At 36.1% G+C, this 12008-nt stretch overlaps 1 protein-coding gene across 1 annotated transcript in view; it reads left to right on the top strand.

Moving 5' to 3' along the window:
- The window catches only part of SPATA17 (spermatogenesis associated 17), a 198833-nt gene that overhangs the window by 7353 nt on the left and 179472 nt on the right, over nucleotides 1–12008 (top strand). The window contains exons 2-3 of the mRNA XM_047077214.1: nucleotides 4283–4372; nucleotides 5497–5578. Coding sequence (XP_046933170.1) covers nucleotides 4283–4372; nucleotides 5497–5578 — 172 coding nt within the window. The remainder of the gene's footprint in view (nucleotides 1–4282; nucleotides 4373–5496; nucleotides 5579–12008) is intronic.

Below are 12008 nucleotides of genomic sequence, written 5' to 3'. Positions count from 1 at the left end.
GACATCCTACCCCAGGCTGCCCTTTCATGTGGATGTCCATCTTAGCCTACAAAGGCTTAGCCAGGACAATGTGACTCCCCATCCCCCAACACTCCTGTCCCCTGTACCACAGATTCCTGGTTTCTTTGCCCACTGCCAATTTCTTTTGGACTTAATTGTTCAGAAATGAAGAGAAGGTAGAGGGAAAGGGTAGAAAAGTAAATAATAAAACATTTTGCAAATACATTATAAATCTGCATGTTAACTCCTACTTTATGATCTAATACATATGTATTTATGACTCATTATTCATTGAGCTGTGAAATAATAATGAGGACCATTAATGAAATCAAAACATGGCTTCTAGATTCTAAAATGTAGTTCGGTTTTTCAACAAGTAATTATTGACCTCTTATTAGGCACATGAGTGATAATTAAAGTATAAAGTATAGATCAAACATAGTTCCTGCCTTTAAGGAGCTTGACATCCTTAACACCTAACAGTGAAACGATATGCAAAAATTATTTTACATAATCAATATATTTTATAATACAGGTCAGCTAATACTGGAATTTTATTCCTAGTATCTAAAATAGCTAAAATTCATATGATAATGAGAAGCAAAGATGATTGGGTTTTTAATCTAGTTTTTATTCAATAGCTAGTACACATAGGTCAGACTATCACAGTAAGGTGATATATAAAATGCGTATTTTTTGCACATTACCAGAAATATATTTAACTACACATTTTTTCATTTTCTGTTTATTGTCAATTAATTTCGAGCCACTAATGATACACATGAATATAGTGTTATCCAGGGTTATAGTACTAATTTCTAGTTGATGATGAAGTGACTGGAAACTTCCAGCTTTTTCTCAATGTTTTATTACATTCCTGGTAATACTTTTGGTCTTTCATCATTATTAATTCATTTAGTATTCATTGTGATAATACTGATCATAATAAATTTATTTCAAATTCATGTAGATGTCATATTTTATTCACTGCTATAGGATTTTCATTGTAATTTGGAACTAATTAATATACCATTAAAATAAAGTGTTACCCACATTTTTCATTTTAAACATAAAAAGTCTAGCAGTTCATGACATATTGTATGAGTATTCAGCATCCCAGTGGTAACCCAAGTATCTGTAAATTTCATTTTTAAGCAGTTAAAAGAAAAGCAACAGAAAAATGTGTATAGAAGTCGAATTACAGCATATAAGTTAAAACGTAGCAGTAAATTAACTACTATTTTTTTAAATCTTTCCCTTTAATTAAGATGTATAGTTCTTATTAGTATGATATAATATCTGTGCTTATATTTATATGTGTTAGTGTTTATAACTCCAAAAGAGAGAATTTAATCTTCTTCTTGACTATGTATTACATGTTAGCATTAATACCAGGCGAGATTAGAAAGCAAAATGGATCATTTGATTGCTTATTTTTTACATTTCTAATGACAATTATATAAGTAAAGGGTAGGATCAAACTATACATTAGTTAAAAGGAAGTATTAGGTGTATCTGTAAATCTTACTCAATTTTTTTCTACCTGTTTTGCAAAAGTAGTCACTTGTTGATTGTTGGTGGGGGAGGAAAAGCAAGTGCTTTCAGTAATTTAAATAGAGTGTATTAAAAAGAAGGAAAACAGAAAACATCTATAATCATATTAAATGTTAATGGTTAAACAGGGTTAAGAAACCATGAGAAATAACCATTATCATGAATTCTCCTTCACATCAGCCTTATCGAGTACAATTATTCTTTCCTTTTTCCCACTCTGTCATCTTTGAATTGCCTGCTCTACTGGACACTGTGTTGCTGGATCATCTCTGTTGTTGCCATGAATGAGATTTCATATCCTGCACTATCACATCCTCTTACTGGCTAGGATGAGATTTGAGAAAACAAAAGATTCTCTCCGCCCCTGCAACTCCTTGAAACGTTGACCTTATTTTCACGACTTCTTCACAGTATTTGACACTACTCAGTCATGGTCCTTCTTCCTGATACCCTTCCATTAACTTCTACGACAATGCAAAGTACTTGTCTCATAATTGCGCCTTATTTTTCCCTTCCTTATTTAACATCCTTAAGTTTCCCGAGTTTCTCATTTATATAAACAAAAATTTTCTGTTTGTGTTCAAAGGCTGAATTACTTCCTACCAGCAATTTAATGAGTTCCTCTTCCACTAATTCTTACCAACACTTGGTATATCAGACATTTTTGGTGTTTAGCCCTAGATCTTGATGTCTTTTCCGTCTTAGTCTCAGCTTATTTTGTTTTAAGGAGATTGGTGCTCTTTTATGCCACCGAATTTTAATATTATATTTGGAAAGGGCTTACATGCATTCTTCCTTTTACCTTTTTTTCCCTTCTCTTTTTTCCTTTTTATTTACTTTCTATCTCCTGTTTTTATCCTTCCTCTCTCTCTTCTCCTTCAGGCACAATGATGGTTAAGAACCCAGCCTCTGGAGCTGGGAGTCTGGAGTCTCTCCAGACTACCTAGGATCAGATTTCAGCTCTGATGCATATTAAGACCTTGGACATATCCTTATACCTCTGTCTGCCTTAGTATCTTCTTCTGTCAAATGGGGATACTATTTCAGTGTCGTGAGTAAGTGTAGTGAGGGAAGCTTGTGAATGGCAGTCTTCACAGGGATTGAATATGTCTATAATAGGTATGCCATTCCCTGAGAGAAAGCAGCTTTGGTAAGACAAAGGTTGACTGTTAGGAGAAACATCAATTAACTCAGGAGCCACCGGGAATGCATGTGGGACAAAATGGATTCGATTGCTGACTTTGGGATTTTAAAGTTTAGTGGAAAGACCATCATTAAACAACACAATATATGGTTGTGTTAAATACTATAAAGCGCTATGAAGATGTTTAATAAAAGGCTTAATGTGGTCTGAGGAGTCAGGGAAGGCTCCGTGGAGGAAAGGACGTCCGGCCATTCTATTTGCCATGTGGAGCACAGTCCAAGAGGATAGTTTATATGTGTCTCTGCTATAATGTTGTACATGTGGTGTAAACATAAAACCATAATCAAACTTTCTTTTCTTCTCCTAATTGTCTAGTGTGTCCTCTGCACCTTACTCATTTGTGTGAATTTTCTCCACTACTCTTTTTCACATCTGGGTCACTGACTGTTGCATAATCTTTGTTTTCTTTCTTTCTTCTTTTTTTTTTTTTTTTTTTGTGAGTCCTATACAGTCTGCTTTTTAGGTGACTCTCCTGCTTCTCTAGAACTATAATCCATCCGCTCCAACTGTTTGCCACCGACAGCTTAATTGCTCATCCGATTTTCTTTCTGTTAGCTAACATCATAGTATTGTCTAAGAATTTTATTGTTTGAGGTTTCTTGCCCCCTTCTATTTTTGTTTATGAAATACACAAATTTAATGAAAACTATATATTTAAGCTAGCATATCATGACCAAAAAAAAAAAAAAACCCAAAACCAAAAAACCTATCCAAAGAAACATTATTTTGAGAGAATTAAAAAAAAAAAAAAGTCAGAAATAAACAATTAGCCATTCTTTATTCATTCAGCAAACATAAAGTGCTAATTAGGTGCCAGCCAGCATTCTGGGAAAGAAATTCCTCTGTGGTGCACAGTACTTGCCTTCAGCAATATCACTTTATGCAGTAGGGGTGGGCAGGGAGAACTGGAATGACTTGCAAGATTAAGATGGAAATCTGTCTTGACGGAACCTTTTTTTGCTGTAAGTCAGTGCAGTCTAACAACTGAATTTCTTGTCTCTTTCTAAACCCTATGGCCCTGCCCCCTGCTTGAACTTACATGGAGTTTCTGAGAATTCTATCTAGACTGGGCATTCTGTGATGGATTCATTTTACTTAGAGGCAATTCATTTAACTGATGCATTGAGTGCAATATGCAAGCATTTTAATCTTGCCTGATATGTGTAGTGGCATTCAAATAGTAAATTCAAGTAATTATGTTTTTAAAATAATGAAAACATGCACGTTGCCATTTTTATTTCCTTATAAAAATCACTGGTAAATTAATAAGTTGCAAAGTAGTGATTATAAAATTTTTTTAAAAAAGTAAACTTGTTGATAGCACATGACCTCTCAGAGAAAGGTTAACTCTAAAAATATAGCTCATTATTTCTGAAATGCTTTATTTAGTATTTTAATTTTATTTAAAATGACATTTGAATTATAATTATCATTTTGGAAGAAATTAAAGATAAAGCTTAACAGGTTGATTTGCTTTGGAATTATATTAGTCACTAATGAAATGCTTTAAAAATTTCCTTTTAGTGCTGTAGATGTATTTAGAAAAAAGGAGTATGATGCAGCAGTTAAAATCCAGAGCTGGTTTCGAGGATGTCGAATCCGGGCATATCTGAGGTATGTGATTTTTGTCATAGAAACGTCAGATATATCATAAAAATATACTCCTCAGAAAATCTAATTTATTCATGTAAGTGCTCATTGCAAATAAGCTTTCATTTTACTTGTAATGAAGTTAATAAATTATATGATGCCCTTTTGGTTTTTTCTTACACATCAAAGAACTAAATTATATTGACCATATCTCTACTTTAAAAAATTCTCAATATCCTAAATATACCAGATTAGATTTTTTCTTCAAATTCCATAGGATGTGACAAATGACTGGACTTGTATTTATAGGAATGAATTCACTGCTGAGAAAGCAAAAACAAAACAAAACGAAAAGGAAGCTATTCCAGTCTTCTCCAACATGTTGATATGTAAAGGCAAATGATGCCGGAATGCTGCCATGCTGCTTTTAAAGAGACAGAAATTGATCCCTGCTTATCTTCAGTGCTCAAACTTTCCTTCAGTCTCTTACAATTCCAAAAAATACTGCCCGGGATAAGGTGGAGGAAGAACATGCCTCGTATGTAATAACCCACTCAGATGGCGAGCTGGGGATTATGATGTATAGTTCCTTCTATTAGCTAGTAGGAGCCAGACTTGAAGATTTAGGTACAAACGTGAGGTTTCTCTTTTGGGCACTATACAAACTAGGAACATGGCGGCAAAGAGACTATTTTCTTTAATTGAGAAGATTAATAAGACATTCGCTTGGAGAGACTGGGTAATATAAGGTGAAAGAGGAAGTGTTTCTCGACCTCGAGAACTATTTCTAAGTACTTACAGTGACTCACATCGATAGTGCCCGACTTATTTCTCAACATGTTCCTTTGACCAGTTTTATAGTCTTACATTCAGAAGTATTTCCAAGAATTAGTACTGAAGAATAATTGAAATTTAAAAATGTCTAATCATAAGCCCAAAAGGAATACTGAATATTTATCTCTGCCTTTTTTTCTACCTCAAGAAATGAAGAATTCTACTGCAGAATGATAGTTCTACTTTTTAAAAGTACACCATAAACTTGGCTTTGAATTTTATTTCTTGAATTATAGAAAGGTATAGTCTAAGAAAAAATTTAAGAGTGAATCTGGTTCCAGGAAAGCATACTAATAAGTGTCTGTTTTTCACAGCTATTTACACAGAGTAGCAACTGTTATTCAAAAATGTTGGAGAGGTTACCTAGGCAGACAACATTATCAACTAATTGTGAAGGTAAATATTATAAAGTTTTTATATATTAGCATTTGAATCATACAGTATGCTGTTAACTTACTCGCTTCAGTCATTTACACGCAGTTTGAAGTTATTGGTAATGAATAATTATGTAAGAACAAAATTGGTTTTAAATTTTGGAGTGAGACCTCTTCTGAGAAGCCTTTTCTGATTTTCCATGGGAAATTAATGACTCATGGGGCACTTGGGTGGCTCAGTCAGTTGAGTGCCCAACTCTTGATTTCGGCTCAGGTCAAGATATTGCGAGTTTGTGGGATTGAGCCCTACTTTGGGCTCTGGGATTCCTGCTTAGGATTCTCTCTCCCTCTCTGCCTCTCCCCTGCTTGCTCTCTCTCTCTCTCTCTCTCTCTCTCTCTCTCTCTCTCTCAAACTAAATAAACATTAAAAAAAGAGTTAATGGGGGCGCCCGGGTGGCTCAGTCGGTTAAGCATCTGACCTCAGCTTATGTCATGATCTCACAGTTTGTGAGTTCGAGCCCTGCCTCGGGCTCTTTGCTGACAGCTAAGAGTCTGGAGCCTGATTCCGATTCTATGTCTCCCTGTCTCTCTCTGTCTCTCTCTCTCTCTCAAAATTAAATAAACATTAAAAAAAAAAAAAGAGTTAATGACTCATTTATTTGTACCCGAACTACAAGAGATACTTGATTTTTGGTAAAGTACTTTTCACAGCGTATGCATTTATTTGCACTTATTTGTTGATGATTTCCTCTAGTTTCTGCATGGTGAGCTCTTTCTAAGTAGACACAGTAGCCTGTTCATGTTTGGACTGTCAACCTCTGGACAAATTCTTGTTCCATAACATAGTGAATAAACATTTGTTGAATTGAAGTGCCCAAAATCAGTTCCACCGAATATAAAAATAAGGCACTTTCTCCTTGTGCTGCTTACCTTTGACTATTATTGGCTGTTGGGATATTTTAAAGATTTGCCTTAAGAAATGCAGTATACCACAACCACCTCTATCCACTGGTAGCCTTGCAGAAGTATAGGATAGCATGCCAACATCTACTTCGTTCAGCTAAGACTTTTAGGAAATGAAGAAAAAAAAATTTTAATCTTTTTTAAATGTTTATTTGTGATAGAGAGACAGAGACAGAGTATGAGCAGGGGAGGGGCAGAGAGAGAGGGAGACACAGAATTCAAAGCAGGCTCCAGGCTCTGAGCTGTCAGCACAGAGCCCAATGCAGTTTGAACTCACTCACCGTGAGATCCTGACCTGAGCTGAAGTCGGAGGCTTAACCAACTGAGCCACCCAGGTGCCCCAGAAAAAAATATTTTTTTGATAAAAATGAGAAAGTTTTTAACCAGTACCCTACTTCATTTACTTTTTGGTTTGTTACTGTTTTCAATTGTGATTGTTTGTTCTTCATTTATTCTTGATTAGTTGCCTCTAAGTGAAATTAAAAGATGTAAATAGGAAAAGATAAGAATAAGGTGAAAATGTTTATTCAACACATTTATGAGCTAAACCTAGAAGATAGTCACTTCAGTCCCTACACCTGCACGTATTTCATAATACCTTCTCTAAATAACATGATTTTCTCAAGTTAAGTCCCTATACTTCTACTAATACTGTATGTTCCTAGTTAATTAATATATGTCACTTAAGTTCTTAAAATCCACCAAAAGACAAGTTTATTCTTTTAGCTCAACTGATTAAATAAGCCCACTCTCCTGTCTATAACAAATGTAAAAGGCTTCTCATTAATCTCATCAGTTGTTAGCATGGGTTTCCTGTCTGGAGCGCTAATCTCTTACATCATTGACATTTCAGACTGCTTAAAAAGTAATTTTTTAAAAATATTTATTTATTTTTGGGAGAATGAAAGCAAGGGAGGGGCAGAGAGAGGGGGGCAGAGGATTTGAATTGGGCTCTGTGCTGACAGGCTGACAGCAGTGAGCCCGATGTGGGGCTCTAGCCCATGAACTGTGAGATCACGACCTGAGCCAAAGTCGGATACTCAACTGAGCCACTCAAGTGCCCCAAAAAAGTAATTTTTAAATTTTGAAATAATTTCAGATTTCCAGAAAAGTTGCAAAAATAGTCCAAAGAGTTCCCATATATTCTTTGCTTTATCGTTTTCTCTCTTGTCTCTCTCCCTACATGTTTTTTTTTTTTTTGTCTTTTTTCTTTATGAATACATGTCATTAGTTATTTTGAATCACTTGGGACAAAGTTGCAGAAGTGATGCCCTTTACCTCTATGTTTTTGAGTGGTGTTTTCTACCATAACCATACTAAAATGATCAGAATCAGGAGACCAATGATCTGTATAATGCTGTTAGCTAATCTATACACTGTATTCATATGTCATTGATTGTGCCAGTAATGTCATTTATAGTAAAAACATCTTTTCCAAGATGTTACATTGTGCTTAATTGTTGTGTTTCTTTAGTCACCTTTAATGTGCTTAGCCTGTGGTTGCCTTTGATGACTTTGATGTTTCTGAAGAGTATAAACTATTTTTTAAAGTTACTTCTCAATTTTGGTTTAATTATGTGTCTTTATTTTTAAGATTGAGGTTATGCATTTTTATCAGGAATACATCTCAATACATAATATTAGGAACATGATGTCAGTTTATCCCATGATAGCTGATGCTAACTTTGATAATTTAAAGTGGAGTAACTCACACTGTAAACTTACTATATCTTATGAGGGGATATTTCAAGACTGTGTATGTATATCTTCTTTCTCATCAAGCTTTTTTTTTTTTTTAAAGTTTATTTATTTTTGAGACAGAGAGAGAGACAGAGCATGAACGGGGGAGGGGCAGAGAGAGAGGGAGACACAGAATCGGAAGCAGGCTTCAGGCTCTGAGCCATCAGCCCAGAGCCAGACGCGGGGCCCGAACTCACGGACCGCGAGATCGTGACCTGAGGTGAAGTCGGACGCTTAACCGACTGAGCCAGCCAGGCGCCCCTCATCAAGCTTTTTCATACTAGGTTTAGCATTCAATGATGGCTTTGGTCAGAATCAATTTTTATATTTGTTAAATAGCAATTTTCTAACTCTGTCATTCCTTGTACATTTACTTGTTAGCATATTAGTATAAGAAAGAGCTTTTTTGTGGTCCTATTTTTTAAATTATTTACATCAATGTGAACTCATGGATTCCTGTTTTATTCAGTGGGTTATAATAAATTACTATCACTGATTGGTTCAGTGCTCAAATTGTCCCGGATTTGGCCATCAGAAGCTCCGTCAAACCAACTTTTAATAGATTCAGATTGCTTAGAGGGGATGATCAAAAAATTAAAGTATTTTTTCATGGAGTGCTGGGATCTTGATCCCATTATTCTTTAGTGGTTGGGGATCTATATCAATGTATAGACAAAGCAATGAAGTAGACCTGTATGCATATGGCGTTCCATGAACATTACTGACTTAACTTCCATTGTTGTAATTACTCACAAGCCACTAGTCAGAAGGTTATGAATTACTGAGACCTCTTTTTAATCAAATACACAAGAGTATAAACATTTCAGTGACTATTATTAAAGTATTCATCTTGGGAATCTATATTCTAATGATGCTGGAGTTGCTAAAAAAAAACCTTAAAAAATTCATGTAATGAGCCATTCTAGAAAATGTGTCTTGTTACTTTTGTGTCTTAACTGATTTTGGTCAAAAAGAGTATTACTCATGGGGCGCCTGGGTTGTTAGTCGGTTAAGCGTCTGACTTCGGCTCAGGTCATGATTTCACAGTCTGTGAGTTCAAGCCCTGCATTGAGCTCTGTGCTGACAGTTCAGAGCCTGGAGCCTGCTTCGGATTCTGTGTCTCCCTCTCTCCCTGCCCCTCCCCAACTCGTGCTCTTTCTCTGTCTCTGTCTCTGTCTCTCTCTCTCTCAGTCTCTCTCTCTCTCTCAAAAATAAACTTAAAAAGAATAATTAAAAAAAGAGTATCACTCAGTATGATCACTAAGTTATTCTCTGGTTTAGGATCCAATTGTCTGAGCTCTTGGGGGATGGGGGGAAAGGTGGAGATTTTCCTCATTTAGATTGGTTTTTGATGTTTTTTTTTTTTTTTAATTTTTTTTTTTTCAACGTTTATTTAGTTTTGGGACAGAGAGAGACAGAGCATGAACGGGGGAGGGGCAGAGAGAGAGGGAGACACAGAATCGGAAACAGGCTCCAGGCTCTGAGCCATCAGCCCAGAGCCTGACGCGGGGCTCGAACTCACAGACCGCGAGATCGTGACCTGGCTGAAGTCGGACGCTTAACCAACTGCGCCACCCAGGCGCCCCTGTTTTTGATGGTTTTTAAGTTTATTAAGTTGTAAGCTATTTTAGAATAAGTCTGTTTTATTTATTTATCTATTTTTGCCATTATGTACACAGTACCTAACATAAGGATCTCAAATAACATAATCAAATCTCAATAAGTAATTATTGAATGATATTAAAATAGCGGCCATTTACTGATTGACTAGTATGACTAAAATATCATAGTAAGCATTTTACATATTTATTGTGTATATCAACTAAAGTCTTATACCAGTCCTATGAATATCATCACCATTTTATCAATGAAGAACTTTAATCTTAGAGGTGGTTATTTCCCCAAGGACATATTGTTACTGATAAGTGGAGGAAAGTTCAAACCCAGTTTGATGTGATTCTCAAACTGTTTATAGTATTGGGTTGGTAGGCAATTGAAGTTCATTATTGGAGATTTCCCCCCTTTGGCTTATACAGAAGTCCGTGAGGCTTAAGTAGTGCTAACATACCAGAGATCCCACCTTTGTGGAGCCTTCATTCAGGGGAGGTCCCTTGTCCTAGCCCATGTATTTGATCTCTCAATGTTCATCCTTTAAGAACTCTATAGTTAGTGGGCCACATAAAGGGAATGGGGATTTTTGTTAGAGCCCTATCCCGATATCCCTAGTACTTTGAGTCCTGTCTCTTCCACAGCTGCCACCAAGTTTATTCCTAGAGTTGCAGCCACTTCCCAGAAGCAATAGGGATGCCAAATGTTGTATTTCCTTATTTCAGAAAGCTAATGCCCAGCTCCTTCCCAGGCATGTGGAATCTTTGCTCCTTTATTTCTCTTTCTCTGCCCACACCTCCCCTCTTACTATCTCTCTACCATTCTAGCATAATTTCTCAGAGCTCAGGTTTTAGGAAAGCAAAGCTAGGTAGATATAGACAGTCACTCATAAGCCATCTGAAGCAAGAATTCATGAAAGGACCTGCTACTTTCTTGGGTTGGGGAGTGGGGTATGAATATTGTCTAAGTCTACATTAATTATCTTATCACACACATTAGTACACACTGTCACACACATAGTCTGTAGTATCTATGTTTAAACCATTTCCCACATTTATTCTGCATAACTCTTTTGGCCTAATAGCTATATACAATAATAATAATGCCATGTACTACCGATTAAGTTATAAAATAAGTGGTAGAGTTTAGTGATTTTGAAACTTTAGTAACAGAACTCCCCCTTCACTAAAATTTTAGCAAAATTTTTAGCTCCATATGGTAAACAGTGCAAGCAGTGCAGCCGTTTTGGAAGTTGAAGAAATTCAACTGCTTGGACCTTTTCCCTGTGGCCTCTATTGTCACCCAAGCCACCCCTGCATGATTCGAAGGCCGCTGATTTAATTTGCTAGTCTGGGAAAGGATCACAAAAAGCTAATGATATTAATTGCCTAAGGGAGAAGAAAACTGGGTACTTGAAGAATAAACATAAAGAAGAGATTTTTTTTAGTATTATAAACTCTCCTGTAGTCTTTGAATTTTAAGCAATGTGAATGCATTATCTATTAAATAAATTAATTAAAAAGGAAAGCCAATTTCAAAGGAACTCTCCCTACCAAACACATGAACAGATAATAAGGGCTTCCATAGGGAGTTGATGTAATCTCCGAAGATCAAAGAAATGAGACTTGAACTGACCCTCAGGGGATTAGTGGATTGTAGACCAGGAAGGATATTTCAGTTAGGATCAGCATAAAGGAGGTTGTGAAATTGGGAATGAGCCGGTTGTAATGGGAGACAGGAGGGGTGGAGCTCAGAGAGTTTGGGGAGTTGAAGAAGGTTGGTCAGGAGTTGAATGTGACTTGTATAATTTCCTACATTTGAAAAGGAATTTCTCATTTAAAAATTCTTTATATCCAATATTTCATATTTTCCAGCAATAATCTGTCAAGTAGAAAGTACACGTGTTATCTTCATTTTATTGATCACAAAATGGAGATTCAGGAAGATTAAATGATTCACCTAAAGTTCTCAGTTCCTGATACGTATAGATCCACGTGCTAACCCCTTTAGGATTTTCTCTGCATGTCCCTCAGATACCCCAAACCTGCCCCTCCTTACGTATTCCTTTATTCAGATAAACGGTACAACCATTCAACCAAAAATACAATAATCCCAGACTCCCCACTACCTCCCTCTCCCTA

Source organism: Lynx rufus, unplaced genomic scaffold, assembly GCF_022079265.1.
Source record: "Lynx rufus isolate CCGP_SWC_20201006 ecotype Redwood Valley unplaced genomic scaffold, mLynRuf1.p SCAF_15, whole genome shotgun sequence".
NCBI classification, from domain to species: Eukaryota; Metazoa; Chordata; class Mammalia; order Carnivora; family Felidae; genus Lynx; species Lynx rufus.
This window is presented reverse-complemented; position numbering and strand designations above follow the sequence as displayed.